The 17,369-nt window shown below is 38.3% G+C and overlaps 1 protein-coding gene across 1 annotated transcript in view; it reads left to right on the forward strand.

Annotated features, from left to right (window-relative positions):
* LOC103178234 (sorbin and SH3 domain-containing protein 2) overlaps window positions 1-17,369 on the forward strand; it is a 127,198-nt gene that overhangs the window by 76,103 nt on the left and 33,726 nt on the right. Inside the window, exons 14-15 of the mRNA XM_042341065.1 lie at window positions 642-756; window positions 17,146-17,195. Coding sequence (XP_042196999.1) covers window positions 642-756; window positions 17,146-17,195 — 165 coding nt within the window. The remainder of the gene's footprint in view (window positions 1-641; window positions 757-17,145; window positions 17,196-17,369) is intronic.

A 17,369-nucleotide genomic window follows, 5' to 3' on the forward strand; every position in this document is an offset into this window, starting at 1 on the left:
AATTATTTTTTTTAAAAACATTAAAATCTAAACAAAGAATTTTGGAAAATGCTGAATCCATCTTAACTGGGAAGTGCATTTTCAGCAGAACTTAAAATGAAAGCAGTTTCCAAAATGAGTCTGAATTTAAGAATTTACCACAATTGCAATCTCAAATTCTAAGATTGTAGTTCTGCAGGTACCTAACGTGGAGCAGTTTTATGGACTCCCTAAAGTGGAGCTGTATTACGGGCCACTTACTAAGGCTAGTAGTTTTATGAGCCATGTAAGACGAGGTGATTTTTTCAGTCCTGTGATGTTCATGCAGCTTTAACTCACTCCTGTGGCTGAAGCTAACGTGACATCACACTGCCATTATGACGACATCTCAGTGTCTGAGATAAGTGGGATACAACGTCAGATGATTGATTATTGGTATTTTATGGACCTTGAAGTGTAACAAGTTTCTTTTATTTCGACTCCAGTCAATCCCCAAACACACTCATGTAAGTAACATGTTCACGTGTCAAACATTCACTTCAAATGCAAAGCTTTGAGTCACCCAAGCCTACGGTCATTTTCTGAATCAAGATGCTTCATAAATTGTGACACTTGGGGCCACTGCTGCGATGTAAAGGACATCATATTTAAATTTCCTTTAGGAATGACTGGGATCCCCCTGACAGAAAAGTTGATACTCGCAGATACCGTGCCGAACCAAGAAGCATATTCGAGTATGAGCCAGGAAAGTCATCCATTCTGGAGCAAGAGCGGCCGGTAAGAACTTTCTGTTCAAAGCGATTTTTCTTGTTTCATAAATATAACATGAACAAATAGAATTTGTTTTGCCAAGATCCGCTGGCAGGCACACGCATGTGAGCACCTGCCTCTCTGTCAAATTGTTGTGTCTTCCAAAGCCAGGGGGGCCTATTTTGCTAGTCTGGTTGCTACTGTTGGCAGTAAATCTTCATATCCTTTTGACCTTGAGTCTTAAGTTTTCTCAGCCAAGCTGATGGCAATAAGCAAAGTGCACTCTGTTTTTTTAAAAAGAAAAATCCCTCAGGGCTTCGTGAGGTGCGTCATATTTTTGTCTGATCATAAAGAGCATTGAGTTCTATTAATGACCCCAGTGAAGCCAGGTAATTGAACTAGGCTTCACGGTAGTAAATAGCTCCTTTGAAGAAACCAAAATGCAAATTCAAGTATAAATATATTGACATCTCTGGCCTTAGGTTGTGCAGTAAATTTTAAAACAAAACAAATACACAATATGTTATGACTTTATTTTTAAACAAAATTAACTACAGAGCAAGGAAAAATACTGGATTAGAGTTCTGATTTCTGATCACTGCAGTAAAGCATGTACATCATGTCAGAATCAGACCCAGTCGTGATGTTCATCATTGTTGAATAGCTCGCTAGCTAGACTCTTTGCATGAAGAATACCAATGTGAGTTTTATACTGAAGAGATGCAGGCTTCTATGAACCAAGCAAATGGGGTATTATGCTCAGTGATTTTCTTAACTAAACATCAATATTGCCAATTTGGAAGTAAGTTCTTTTTGGGATTACCAGAACGATTCCTTAATTAAGGAATCCCATTTAAAATCACCTGAGGGCAAGAGAAAATTGGGTAAGAAAATGGAGTTAACTGAATCTCTCAAATTCGTATTTACCTGATTGGTATGCCTACCAGGTTTTTGAATGGTGTATTTTTAATATGTGTTCATATTTAGTAACTCCCAGATGAAATGTCAATATCTTACACTCACTTCCTGTTAGCAATTGCAAACTGCTGCTATCTTTTTGTCAAGTGGCCAATTTGAAATGTGAAGTGCATCTGACAACAGAAGTTGTCTCATTGTATCAGTATCAGAAGAGTGCTCCAGTTACCTACAATTAAATTTCCTGGCTGAGGAAATCTACTTTCACTTTAAATGCAAAGCTTCATAAAGTTAAATCTATCTTTGTCCAGAATTTATTCATTGTATAGAAGCCTTCTGTATTTTGTAGACTGTAAAATAATATAATTTCTGTCTGCAACTTCAAAGATACATTTTAGAATGTGTGCTAAACTTTCTATGTGAATGACTTATCAATGTTGACCAACCACTGTAGGAGGGCCCGATAAGGTATCGTGATCTTGTTTTTATGGCTCTTTCATGTTCACAACCATAAAGAAATGTAATGCATCAGTGGTTGGTCAACATTGATAAGTCATTCACATAGAAAGCAACGCGTTTTGATGACGCTGTTGGTGATTCTGAATGATGCAGTTATCATTCCATTTAAGGCAATTGGATTCACAGAGATTGTGTGGATGGGATGATTCATTTTCAGCATGCATTCTGTTAAAATGTGAAAGGAAAGCTATAAATTAGTAACTAATGTGAACCGTGTGTTTGAAATGTTGAAGTGCAATGGGGTTTCAAGGCTGGCTTTAGGCTTTGAGTCGATTGTGGACCCCGTGAATTGGAAGGAAGTTCTATTACATTAGTTACAATAATAAGAAATCTTCATTCCATACTCAACCTCTTACTGTTCTCAAAGTCTAGTGCTACAGCGGCACAGCTTTATAAAGACAAGAGGTTCAGTGAGCCACAGTATGTGGCTAACAAAGGAAAAATGTCCCAGAAAAGCAAGAAAATCAAGACTGCAGGGAGTAAGGTGTTCTCAGCCCATCGTGCTCGAGAAGTTGGTCTCAAACACAGAGTGGAAGAGGAGGATCAGGAGTGGGTTGTAAGTGATGCATACAAATAGGGCTAGTTAATAAGCCGGCCTATTATTCCAAGACCTACTTTGTTTGGGTTTAGATTGCATAAAACATTCACGTGAAGTGGGATTAATCAGTGGAAACTACTGCCACAGAAGCTATTTAAAAGCATCTATAAACGCTTTATTTACTTCGCGAGGATAATGAATTTATTACTGAGATGGGTCCTGGAGCAATAAGTCTACTGCACTTTTTTTCCTCACTCTGGTCTTTTTACTTTGATTTGTAAGATTAAACATAAAGGTGTCATTCAGTGGTTGTGTCTTGGAACAAATTTGATCTTATATAAAAGTATCTTGCCATTTGATTTTTTTTGCTACAAATCAGAGGAAATAAGAAGACCATAATAACTGATCTCTCTTGAAAACATTGGGATTGCATAGTAAGATGGTTTGCATCTGTTCAAAATAAAAATTTAAGTTTATCTTAAAATTAATATCCCTGGCCTGTTTTTGGAGCTCTACTAGTGGTTCATGGTCCAAAGTATTGATCACGGTTAGTACAATCTTTGAACTATTAAGCCACATGTAGATTCCAAAGTGTTGTTCAAAATTAAGCACAGACTTTGCAGATGGGAACTGCAGTGTTGATCCAGAGTTAAGTGTCTATCTCTCCAGCCTGTCCAGTCTCTCCTGCTGTCTGGGTATTTGTCTATGTAACCATATTTGTGTACATTAACCATCTGTACAGAAAAAGAACATCATTTTGAGTGAGTAAAAACAAAGGATGTTTGATGGGCAGGAGTTGCATTGTTGTAGTATTCATTGAATTACGGGGAGAATGCGTTCTGACCACTCTGCCATGCTTGTTTGACTAATGGTCACTGGCTGTTTTCGTCTTGTACCAGAGGTCCTGAGAAAATGAGCAGCTACATTTTGTGACTGGAAGAAATCATTGCACCTGGCTTAAAACCATCTGAATGTAGTTTAACCTAGTGTGGGCATTCAAGCAGATCAATGACAAAAATCCTGCAGATCTATAAAATCTGAGTGCAAGCTGAAATAATAAAGGTAGTATTAAACTGCATGACTGTCTTCCCGAAGCATGAGTTGATCTTTGATTTTGTTATGACTACAATTATAAAGTTGTATTATTTTAATTGAGGATCTCTAGTGCATGGCACTCAAATGTAGAATTGCACAATGGATGGAGTGGCAGAATTCAGCTTCATGTTGTAACTGATAGCTGAGAGGTTGAAAGGTGTTGTTCTCCTTGAGAATAATGAGTGGCAGCTGAATAAATATGTTCCCTGGAAATAGTTACTTACACCAAGTGTTCCTTATATTTAAAACAGTAGCTGTTCTTGTGTGTCCCTGAGCCAGTAAGATTATATGTTTAATCAACGAAACTGGTATGAAGCAATCCATGAACGAACTGCTAGATGCTGATTGATGTGAAATTCAGTATGAAATCCTTATAACATAAATTGTATGGCCTTTTTTTGTTAATCCACTTTTGAAAATAAAACCTACAAGATTAGATTCCTCTGTACAACCTCAAGGAACCCATTCCACTATGTCTTTCAGAAACTGGAAAAAACTACTAGATCAACCACTGTCAATAAAGACGAATAAACTCGGCACTTTCTTGACTGATCTTAACCTCATCTCATCTTATATTATCCCTTCTCAATCTTTAATCCTTTCTCTTTCCAAAAATGCATACAGTATTCCTGAATCATTTATACTGTTTACTACAATGGCCTGTGTTGGTAACCTATTCCACAGGGCCTTTGCTATTTATTGCAAAATAATGTTAACCTTATTTGCTTTCTTGCTTCTAACTTCTTAATAACTTGTGGCCCATGGCATTTGAACCGCAACTTTCTGTACAGAACATTTTGAACAATCATTAAGATGTGAAATGGCATTTGGGAATAGATTTTAAAAAATGTATGCGTTTATATATATATATATTTTATATATATATATCTTTTATATACATATCTATATATATATATCTTTTATATATACATATACACTAATAAAATAACATCTGTCTGCGCTTCAAGAAGGATTTCAATAACCAATTAACGTAGAGACATGATTTATACATTATCAGAAAGGCATTGCACTGGGAGTGACATGGGCATATTTGTTTTCTGGTATGTCCTATCGTTCATGGGTTATTTTCAGTTTTACATTTTTCGCTGCAGTTACACCTGGTGGCTGCTGAGTCAAAGTGGTGCTGTGGTATCGTGTGTCAAGGAGTATGTATATATGTAAGCACACACTGCAATTACACCTTGTGGCTGCTCTGGCTGACCGTGGCGCTGTGACATCCTGCATCACAGAGCACGTACGTAGCCAAGTGGCAGGAACAAAATAAAGAACAGGTTAAGCTAAACTGCGGCAAAAACAACAAAGTTACATTTTTAAATCCCTAAGTCCTCCCACTGAGTCATTCTAAAGGGAGTCATACTGCAGGAGTCCTCCCAGATGAGTGTAGATAAAGATGAGATGTCTGTCTGTGTGTCAACCTCCATTCCAAGTTGGATCCTTTGGTTGCAAGCTTAGCTGCAACAGGTACAGCTAGTGTATATATGTGTATATATATATATATATACACATATATACATATCAAAATTCCAAAGCCATTTCTTGCGTAGAAAAATAAAGCTGTAATCCTGTAAAACCATTGATTGGACCATGTTGACCATCTTGTTCACGCCTGGTGATGGCTTACTTAATGATTTATGTTTCATCATGAGTATCCAAGCCAAACTTTAAAATTCCATGCGTCCCACCTCCACGTGCAAATCCCAGAGATAGATTGTTGGAATGCAGTGTGCACTCTCTCCATGGAGGGATGCATCCCACTTAGCTCATTCTGGAAAGTATTAGATGCAGCTTAATGAGGCTTGGGGACTCTGGATGGTGCATTGGAGGTACTGCTGGAGTCCAATTTCTGTAATTCTGAAGAAGTTTAATGCCCAAGTTCATTTATGGCATTTTAAAAAAGATAAGTGAACATGATCCAAACTCATTTATCTGAACAAATCATGTTGAATTGGAAGTCATTTACAATAGGCAGCATTATCTCTAGAAGTAGTGTTGTTTCAGTAGAAATAATTTATCATAGTGCAAGGCCACATTCAAACTGTTGTTACTTTTGATAGAGCCAAATACCGCACCTTTTTAGGAGAGGCACAGCCCACAAGACCATTATAGCTTTTATCAAATTGGGACTTTTACACCCAGAATCTGTACTGATTTAAAAAGTCGTACATTTATCTCCTTGTAGTTAAAGGGCTACATTCACAGTTGTACTAAATGTTGATGTTCAAAATTGAAATGAGGCATATGTTAACGTTAGAGTTTGTTTTTGGCGTCTGAACTATTTTGAACCAAATGGCCTTTGAGTCAACAACTTCATGCCACAAGGAGCATCTGAAATTGTCTTTAGATATTCTAGTGTTCGTGTTAAACACATTAAATCAAATGCTGGGATCTGAAGAGCAGCTTTAGAATTTCCTTCAACATTTGGAATCCTATGGCTGGAAATGGATATAAAGGTATTCCTGTTTTGACTCAAAACCCCATGGTGGACTCCCTGTGAAGTGAGTCTGAACACAGCTCAACATCTCCTGGCTAATGAAGATGATGTGGGTGGAAATCCAGAACCGCGTTCTTACAGGAGGAAAAAAGAAATCAAAACACATACTTATTAAACAATACTGTCTGCAGTATCTAGTAATATTTGATGTGTTCTGACAAAACTGTCATGCCTTCAAAAAATACTTTAAAGTGGGTGCTCAGAAAAATAATCAAATAATAATTCCTACATTTGATATGCCTTTCCTGTTGGGACGGTGCCTCAAAGCACTTCCCAAGAAATTTACTATGGACTGCAATGACTGTGCATGTATATTTCAATGGAATATTGTGCTGTGTGGTGCGGATAATGTATCGGTGACAGAAAGTGCTGTGATACTTTCCACTTGCTGAACAATCTCACGGAATTTATGTATGCTAAAGGAGAAATTATTTCCACTAGTCAGTGGCAGTGGAAATTTAAGATTATAAATGATCAAATGGGGAAGTTTAGAGAATTATTTTCACGCACAGCAAAGTTAACATATGGAATGCCCTGCCAGGAGGTGTGGTTGTGGGAGAATAATGTTGGCCTTCTGAAGGGAACCAGAAAAATACTTGAAGAGCTAAAAGGGTGTGGGACAAAGGCAGGTAAATAGGTCTTGCCCTTGAGGGAACCAGCCAGCACAGACATGATAGGCCAAATGGCCTTCTTCTGTGCTGTAAATTTCTACAGTTCTAATGATGCTCTGCTGAAAGAAAATGTACATCTCACTTTTTGATCATTTGCTTCCAGGAATTTTTATAGTTCCCTAGTGAGCAATTTACTTGGATTAGTTTTCCAAATCCCCTTCAAAAAAGACCATCAAGAAGATCTGTGAGTTGATTGCTACAGGTGTGGGTAGAATTTTAGTCAACTTCTACCATACAATACCAGTGAAAGGTGCAATTGCTTGAATGATTTGCTGCTTGAATTGGTTTATGCCTGGGAGGATCCTGGTAAGATTATCCCAGCTTCACTCAGACCACAGTGTCCAATCAAGTGATTGAAATTGCTGTGCTGGTTTCTGCATATGTCATTCATTCTTTAAGGGGCAACAAAAATGCAGGTTATCGACTGGAAATACATCAACAAACCAAATCATCTTGTCAAGCTCAATGTTTTTTGGCCTGCTAGGTATCTGACACACTCAAATCTATTACCATGCTTAGGGTAGGAGTTCCACGTATGAATGGAAATTTCCTTTAATGAAGATTGAGTTGCATTCTCTTCAGAGGACGAGGATTGAGTGTGCATTCTCTTCAGAGGAACGCATCTAGGTTACCTAATCCTGGAATGTAGGATTATTATGACCTCAATCAGGTTTAATTACCCTTTACACCCATACAGGTAGTCTGTAATAAATAGACAGAATATTTTGGGAAGTTTCCAAAATTTACTGGGTTGTGATTATTTAGTTTTGTAAAGAAATGCATCAAAGGGGACCTTTAGTAGCATGTAAGATTCTAATTGAGATTGAGAAAATAAACTCCGAACAATAAATCCAAATATTGCTAAGGCAACAGAACAAGAAGTTTGGGGTTGCAAAGGACAATTACAGAAAATATTTCTTTGCTGGTTGAGGCCAGGGAGCTGGACTCATTGAAGAAGTAGCTTGATGCAACAATGGAAAGCTGATAGGGTGGGTACTCTGGAACAACAAGATCAAGTGAGCAAAGGATCTTCTTCATCTTATAATATCTTATTCTTAAATGGAATTTCTACATACTAGGGTTTGATGATCATGGAGATGGTTTAAAACTGATCTTATGACATTGACCAATGAGAAAAACATTTTTTTAAGTGAAATTAAACTCTAGTCACATACACAAGCCAGCAGAGGAGATGTGGAATAAGCTCGAGCAGAAATGAAAAGTTGGATATTTATTAGCAGTGCAGATATGAAAAAAATTGCTGCCTTATGTTGAATGAAGGAAGCAATCAGGAGGGTGTTCAACCATAAATGGATGAGACAACAGCATCTTCAGAAGATAAACTTCAACAAAGGGTGATAATAAAACATTGCATTTTATCGTGCTTTAATTGTGAACAAACCAAACCTAAGTGCGGTAGCTATTTTCTAGGTATTTACATGTGTCATTTACAAAAATGAATTATACAGAATGGTATAACAATCACTATAAACATAAGAGAGTTGAGAAATTCTCATCACTCTGAAACATCTCAAAGTGCTTCAGAGCAATTACTGTCAAAGAGTGAATTTTTGTTGACAAGTTGATCTTCAATGCATTGCTCTCTGGTCTCTTTAGTTCCACCATTAGTAAAGTCCAATTGATACAAAACTCAACCGTATCCTTCACCTACCAAGCTACATCCCCATTCTTTGCCAGGCTTTACTGCCTCCGTATCACAGAACGGATCGATTTCAAGGTCCTCACATTCATCTACAAATCACTACATGCTCTGACACCTTCCTATCTCTCTGACCTGCTGGCAATCAATTGCTCTACCTGCCCTCTTTGCTCAACTGACTAAGGCTTCAGCAGGTCCCTCAACCTCCCGAATTCCACCAATAGTGGCAATGCTTTCAGTCATTTTGCCCTGAACCTCTGGAACTCCCTGTCTCAATCCTTCAGCCTTGCCCCCTCTTTGGCCATCTTCAGATTACACACAAGGACACCCAACGCTTTCTTTCCACCTCCACCCTCAACTGTCGGATATCAAGTCCTGTGGAGTCCTGTAGCTCAGTGGTTAGAGTACTCGCTTTGCAAGCGAGAGACCTGAGTTCAATTCCAGGCAGGGCGAAACCTTGGGCAGGTTTCCTTACTCCACACAGAGCCTAATAATAATCCCTCCAAAAAAGCAAAACAATAATAAATTGTTCATTTTCAATCTACGACTGTTTGTGGGACATTGCTGTGCGCAATTGGCTGCCGCGTTTGCCCACAAATATACAGTCAATTCACTTTACAGTATATTCTGTGAAGTGTTTTGAGATGTCTAGAAGACGTGAAAAGCGCTATATCAAATGCAAGGATTATTATTATTAAATCCTGGATGAGGGCAAATTTCCTACAGTTGAATGTGAACAAGACTGAGGCCCTCCTGATTGGCTCACGCCAGCACCTCAGCACCTCTGGCAACATCAATCTCTATGGTTGCTCACTACAACTCACCAAGCCAGTCAGGAACCGAGGTGTGTTGTTCAACCCTCAACTGTCTTTTCTTCCCCACATCCAAGCCATGACCCGCTCTGCCTTCCCTCACCTCCGTAACATCGCCCGACTCCGCTCAGCCCTCAGGCCGCTGAAAATCTTGTTCATACCTTCATCACCTCCAGGCTCAACTATGCAAACGCCCTGCTTGTCGGTCTTCCCAACTCCTCTCTTCACAGGCTGCAGGCTCATGTCCTCTCCCGCACCAAATTCCGTGACCCCATCTCCCCGATTCTTGCCCGACTCCATTGGCTCCCTATCCTTCAGAGGATCCAGTTCAAGATCCTCGTCTTTACCTACAAAGCCCTCCATGGCCTCGCCCCACCCTACCTCTGTGACCTCCTAACCCGCTACCAACCCGCCTGTTCCCTCCACTCAGCCGGCTCCGGCCTGCTCCACATCCCCCGAACCACCCGCTCCACCATTAATGGGAGAGCCTTCAACCACTCTGTCCCAAACCTCTGGAATTCCATCCCCCAATCACTCTGCCTCGCCCCCTCCTTAGCCTCCTTCAAGTCCTGCCTCAAAACCCTCCTCTTCGACCATGCCATTGGTCACCCCCCTTCCCCTCACTCTTCCCCCCCTGACCCCAGCTCAGGTCTGAAATGCTGTACACTGTCCAGCGCCTTGGGACCTCCTCCCGATGTGAAAAGCGCTATACAAATGTAATCTTCTTGTTGTTGTATGCCAAGTGTCAAGTTTAGTATGTGCAGACAAAAGCAGCAGATAATTTGCACATAGCAATGTCTCACAAACAGCTACAATGCGATTAATCAATTTAACTTTGCCCAGGACACCAGAAAAAATGTATTTCTCTTCTCAAATTGTTAACATTCACCTGAGCAGGCTGATAGAATCTCGATCTCTTATAAGGACCACACTATCTTACTGCACTGGAGTTTTGCCCTGGATAATGAGTTCACATCAATGCGAAGCTTGAAACCACAATCTTTTAACTCTTAAGGCATGAGTGCTACCTACTGAGCCAAGTTGTATCTGGACAAAGCACTGAATTCATTTACAAAACTGCTTGATGTTGTAATGAGAAGATGGTAGGCTTGGTGTTCTGGAAGGATGGGATTAAATGGACCACTAAGATTCATTACAGCACAGTCTGAATTGTGTGGTTCTTTTTGATGCAAGTTTAACTTGAATTTTACCGGTAGCAACAATGCTCTTGAGCTGAATGGTGACAAATCCATCGGAGTGGATTTGTCACAAAAACCCTTAAAAATCAAACAGTACATTTATATGAAAATAAAAATACTAGTTGTGTGTATAAAACAAAGCTGTAGATTATGAGCGCTAAGCTTTTATTTAATAGGAAAAAAGCCAATGATGTATATCACAGTTATAAATTGAAGAATGTCACCTATGTATTTGTCACCAATGAATAATCTTGCAGTGCCTAACGTTGTTTAGTTGTTTGTAATGCATCACTTAGTTGTTCTATGTTGCACGTTTCAGTGGCTTAACCAGCATCTGTTGAAAGGAAGCTTCTGTGTGGTCTAAAGTGAGTTGATCTGTCTTGTGTGGATTTCCTGCACCCTAATAGAATCTGGTGATTCCTAACACATTCCTGAGTGTGAACAGTACAGTATCTACTTTGTTTGACTTCCTGGAGCAGGCTTTTAATAGGGCTGAACAGTGCAGCAGGGTTTGTGAGAGAATTAGCACTGAATGATACCTTTACGTTGTGGGAATGGAAATCAATATGTTGTAATCATAAAAAACGTGCTTCCACAATAATATTTCACGAGCGAAATTTAATATGTCCAAATAACGTTCACTTTTTTTTCTTTATTTTATTGACCTTCAGATGTGGCGTTTTGAGATGAAATGATTTGACATTCCCATTTTGTTTAGTTTGCATTTTCCTTTCCTTTTCCTTCACTTCTGCTTCAGAGTGGTCGAATAAACCCAGATGAAATAGATTTAGAAAACGAGCCCTGGTATAAATTCTTTTCAGAACTGGAGTTTGGACGTCCGGTAAGTTGAGTAGCGTAATGTGGCCAACATCTGTAACCTAGATATATAGAGTCCCAATTGTTTGCAAAAAGGGACAGATTTATTCATTATGAGCAAACTGTTCATGTGCGTTTTTCTTATCATTGTAATTTTTTTACTGGTACCCTCCTTCCGTAAATCTATACTGTTCAGTAGTTGTGGTGCTTTAGAGTGAAGGTCTCTTTTGCTACCGTTAGTTGCTTTTAGCCTTAAGACTTTTTGTGCCAGTTAATTTTGCTGCATGGCAGACAGCTGTCAAGAAATTATAAGAAAAGTTATTAAAAATGATTGAATTAGATCATTGCTCAAAGTTGTAAAAGACTGAATAGTATTAAAAAAAACCTGTACTAAATTATGTGGTAAATATTTCCCTCTTCATTCCCACACAGTCTCATGAAGACTGTTACATTTATTTGACATTATTAGTGATTTGTCGTCAGCCTGCTACTTCATCTCCATTTGTAATAGATTGACCAGCAGCTTTGTTTAGTTCCCAGTCTCTTCAAGGGCATTTGTAGATTGGCTGTCTGTTCCACTCTGTCTCCTCATTTTCACTCTTATTTCTGTATATTTATTCTGTTGTTTGGTGCTTTCAGTTCCCAGCTTACCTAACCATGTCACCTTTTCCATATGTTCCATCCCATGGTGCCATTTGACTTTCCTCCACTCATCTCTTCACCTCCTATATGCTGCTTGTGCCACCAGCCTCCCAAAAAACTTTTGGATTATGTGCCAGAAAGGTCTCCCCATGTTTCTACTGAGACTATAAAGGTAACTGCTAATTCTTTATTCTTAAAATGCAGTACTTTGCTGTCATTAGTGCATCCTTTCATGGTTATTATCACTGATATCATTTGATGTGAACTTTCAGTTAAATAGATATCATTTTCCAGGCTGTTGAGGTTCATATACATAGTCTCTTACAGAGTCATGGTCCTCCAAGGCTTCTCTGGTTTACATTTTTTTTCTCAAGCTTATAAACATCATCAACCTGTGGAACTGGATGGTGGGATTGACCAGGGTCCTTTCAACCCAGTATCTAGCTAGTTGATGAAATTTAATTTTGTTTTGAAAAAGGAAGCAAAACTTGCCTGATCGTTGAACATTTGCACCTTGAATTTCTCTTGTTTCTATTTTCAATCAATCAGAAGAAACTCCCTTCTATTTTCTCTTCCCTTCGTCATTCAAATATTAGAATGCAGATCAGAGGATTATAGTTTTGATACTTAGCTGTGTCTCGAGATCCACTAAATGGAGGCTGCACTTTGTGAGTGATTAGCGAGCATTACTTGCGAAAGGAAATGCATTTCGAAGCTCAGCTCAAAAGCAGGTTGTTAAAAATAAAATTGGCTTTCAAACTGCTGTAGTTTTAGTTCTTTCCTATTAAGATAGATTTGCAGGCAAACTACTTTGATCCAGCAAAAGATTTTCAAATATAAACTTTATCTCCCATCACTTTCACATTTATTGTTGGAATGTACTGAATCTTCAACTAGTACATTGAATGTGGAAATGTTTGAAGCAGTGAACAGTGGGGCTAGAGATTACTTGATTCAACAGAGTGTGGATTCTAAGTGTGTGGATGTGTTGCCAGGGAAGGGGGACGATGAAAAATAGTTTAAATGCAGAAAGGAAGTAAACAATTGGATGGAATAAATGGACTTCTCTTGTTCTTGCAGAGTGTTTGGTGTCATTGACTGCAAATATAATACCAATTATAACAACAAAACGAAAAGAGTTGAAGGGTGCAAGGGAAAATATATATTAAAAAGGAATCTGATTTTTGTCTCAAGTACAAATGTTTGAGTAGTTTGCTTTCTTGTAGCTTCCATTAATGGAGAATACTGTAAAACATTGCTCCGAGATCTGGTATCAATATCTATAACACCATCATCACAACAACAAATTGCTATTGCTGTTTACCTCTAATATCATTAGCACTTTGAATTCAAGCTCTAAGTCGGCTGATTTGTTTTTGTTTCACTCAATGTTCTCTGTTGACTACTTGCTTATTCTCTTCAGTCAGTAGATGATCTGTCCTTGTCAAAGGGTATAAGATCAACTCACAATTCATACAATATTGTCACAGTAGTTCTTTGGGTCAGTCCCACAAGATCGCCATGAAAGTTTGGTATTTTATCCCCGGGTTTGGCAACATTGACCGTATTTGGTGCCTCTTACAGTGTGTGCAGACTGTTTGTGCAATAGTTACTCTTGTGTGCTTTTTGCAGGATTAGTAGAAGTGTGATCCATTTGTTGCACAGAGGTTGAGCAGTAGTTCTGCATGAACCTGCACAAGTCGTGCTTTGTGAAATACAATTTCAGTTATTCAGCAAAAAATCTTAAAAGTTAAACCTGTACAAATCGGTGTAGAAGAGATGGAAAATGACATCTATTTTTTAAAAAAATCAAAACGGAACTTCGGAACTGTTGTTGGGGTTTACTAGGCACCAGGTGTAAACCATGTTTAAACTCATGTAAATACTTATAGACAGAGGGAATTGTACTTAATTCTGTATTCAAAACTGCAATGAAAAGGTTTTATTGTATAACTAGCCACCAATCTGTTTCATTGCTTACCTGTAATTCAAGTTACCTGTAATACCTTTTTTTAGACCTGCATTTTCAAAAAGTTAACCTTTTTAAACATTCTTCAGATGAGGCAATCCTACCTGCTTGTTCACGTGGACATTGCAGTGTTAAATATCCTTCTTGGGGAAGTTTGTTTCAATGTCGGTCAGCAATTCTCCAGATATATTAGAAATTCACCTCATGCCTCTAAGGAAATTTGTTGTGTGCAAAATGGTTATCGGGGTTGTTTATTAAAAAAAGGCACTAAACATGACATTAATTACCTTGAATTCCCCAGATAAACTTGGCCATTCAACTCATGGCTGTTTAATGACATCGCAAATTGGCTGACACATTCGCCTTCAAATATTCACTACACTTTACATTAAATCATGTAAAGCTCTTTGAGATGTTTCAATGACATGATATGAATGAAAGGGTTATTATAATAAGCATTATGAGATATTTGAATGTTACAGACGCTAATATATGGTATGAGGTACATGCACATGGTTAAAACATGATGCATTATAGGTATTATTATTTTCTTCTTATTGTCTATACGTGGTCCATGATGGCTTCTGTAGCTGAGGGTTCAAATGGATTTTCCTTCATGTTATTCTTTGTTTAAAAACACAGACTTGAAGGAGTGAGTGGGAGATTAAGGAATGAAAACGTAATCCTCCTAATAATAATACTTGTTTCTCCTAATAACAATACTTGCATTTGACATAGTGCCTATAATGTTGAAATGTCTCAAGTTGCTTCACAGGAAATTGCTATTAAGTGTAGTGACTGTGTTTGTAGACAAACTACAATTTCTGTTGATTATTTCACTATAGACCAGATTCCGAGTCTCTACCAAACTGATTCTAATTTTATACATCCTAGACATTGGTTAAATTAATTGTTAATTGCTTTTGTTCAGTCTCAGACTCTCAATGGTATTGCATATTTTAAAATGTCTTGAGCTACAGCACCACAGAGTGGTGCAACATGGCATTGCACCCAAATGTATCAAGTGAATTTGATCTCATCCATGTCATCAAAGAGGTTACTTCCGCGCATTTCTTTAATGGTTGTTTGCAGAAACAAACAGCCTAGAAGCATGTCAACTGCCAACCTTGCCGACTGTTCATACATTGTACAATCACATCATTATTGTACATCAAAATATTCTGGCTTCTCTTCAATGCTTGGGACTGGGTGGGCATTCACAATTACCATTTACCATTACCATTCTCTATTTTATTCACATGCTCCTTAGCATCACTATGACTGAAGGCATCATCCGTGGACAGTTCAATCCCAAATGAATGTTTTCAGCATAAAATAACTCCACATTAAACAAACATTACACATTATTTTGTCAATTGAAAATATACAAATATCAAAATCGAAAAATTGGGATCTTGCCACAGATAGTGAACATTTGGTGAGGTGTGGTCCAATGGGTGATTTGGCAGTAAGTACTTCTACAAATTATACAGTCACTACACTTTGGAGTAAATCCTGTGATTCGCTTGAAATATCCCCGTAACGTGAAGGGTGCAGTATCAAATGGATTTCTTTTAAAAGTACTGATGGTAAAACACAAGACATTTAATGAGTAAAAGATTGATTTTTTTAAAATATCATTTTTAATTAAGCATCTTTTGGGTTTGTGCTGTAAATGTTTTGAAAGGTAAGATTAATATGTCTAGATTGCTTTAAACATTGATAAATCATAGCAACGTTTTTCAATATGTTGCTGCATCAACGGCATAGGACAGAGTTTTCACAGCACTTCAGTTAACACAGACTTCAATGCAATTCCTTTCAAGATCTCCTAAATCGGCAGAACCATAGTGATTTAGATGCACGTCAAATGGGCCAAAATGTTTATCTCAGCACAGGTTGATAGTAATAATCCCTTCAGAAATTAATAAATAAATAATAATTTGGTCACTCAATCTGCGACTGTAGTGGGACACTGCTGTGCGCAATTGTTTGCTGCGTTTCACCCACAAAGCACACAGTCAATCCACTTCACAGTTTATCCTATGAAGTGCTTTGAGACGTGTCGAAGATGTGATAAGGCGCTACATCAAATGCAAGGATTATTAATTATTACACGTGGTATTCAGAGTGATCTCAACAGCCACTTTGAAAGGTTGCCACATATTGTCTCAAGCAGCTTCTGTGAAGAATAGCAATTACAACAAAATTACAAGTGTATAGCACCTTTCACGTTGAGAGGACGTCCCAAGGCGCTGGATAATCAGTGGTTTGGATCCAAGCTGGGGGTCGTGATCGGGGAGAGTGGAGGGCAGGGGGGGAAAGGAGGGTGACTGAAAGCAATAATAATTAATTAATTATTATTATTGTCGAGAAGGACAAGGAGGCAGAGAGCCCTGATCGCAGATGTTCAGAATGTCATTGGTGACTTTGACCAGGGCTGTTTCCATGCTGGCAGTGAATAACAGAGGCTGAATATATTTACAAAAAGGAGAATGAATATGCACTTCAGTTATAATTGCACACAGTTTGCATACTTGGTTGAGGTGCTTGTCATTGAATCCTAGAATATTTACGGCAGAGAAGTCTATTCTGTCTACAGAAGTGCTAACGCTCCCACTGGACCTGTCCTAATCCCTGTTATTTCTACCCAAAATATAATATTCGAATATTTATTCAATTGCCTTTCAAATGTTGTGGATTTGGCATCAAAAGCCGTTTGTGATGAAGAAACCCACATTCTAATAATTTTGTGTAAAATGCATTAATCTACAAACTCCTTTTTTTCCTCTGGCAATAATCCTAATGGCAACATTAAAATCATCCGAGCAGCACAACTATAATGTCTCCTGTTAAGAGGTTATGATGCGCGACAGCAAGCAACCTGATTTGTTGTATGTTTTTTCTGTGATACTTAATATATACTTCCATCATTCCTGCTAATCTAATTAACTGACAGCAAGTTCCACCATTGCATTGGATGGCACTGCCAAACCTGGAGGATATAGAAGAAACATTTCACTAATTTTGCAGTAAGCTAATGCCTTCCTTCAACTGTTTTTTTGCAGACTTCCTTGTATAACTCTTCAGTGGAAAGAACCATAGATAGACCTACCAGGTAAGCATTAATAATGTGCAATCACATTACTTCTGACATTTGCTGCTCAGTGTTTGTGGTCTAGGGTTTGACCACACACACTCATCCTTACAAAAGCATAGAATCATAGAATTATACAGTACAGAAGGAGGTCATTTGACCCATCGTGTCCGTGCCGGCTCTTTGAAAGAGCTA

The sequence above is a fragment of the Callorhinchus milii genome, unplaced genomic scaffold, assembly GCF_018977255.1.
Source record: "Callorhinchus milii isolate IMCB2004 unplaced genomic scaffold, IMCB_Cmil_1.0 Scaffold1, whole genome shotgun sequence".
In the NCBI taxonomy this organism is placed as follows: domain Eukaryota; kingdom Metazoa; phylum Chordata; class Chondrichthyes; order Chimaeriformes; family Callorhinchidae; genus Callorhinchus; species Callorhinchus milii.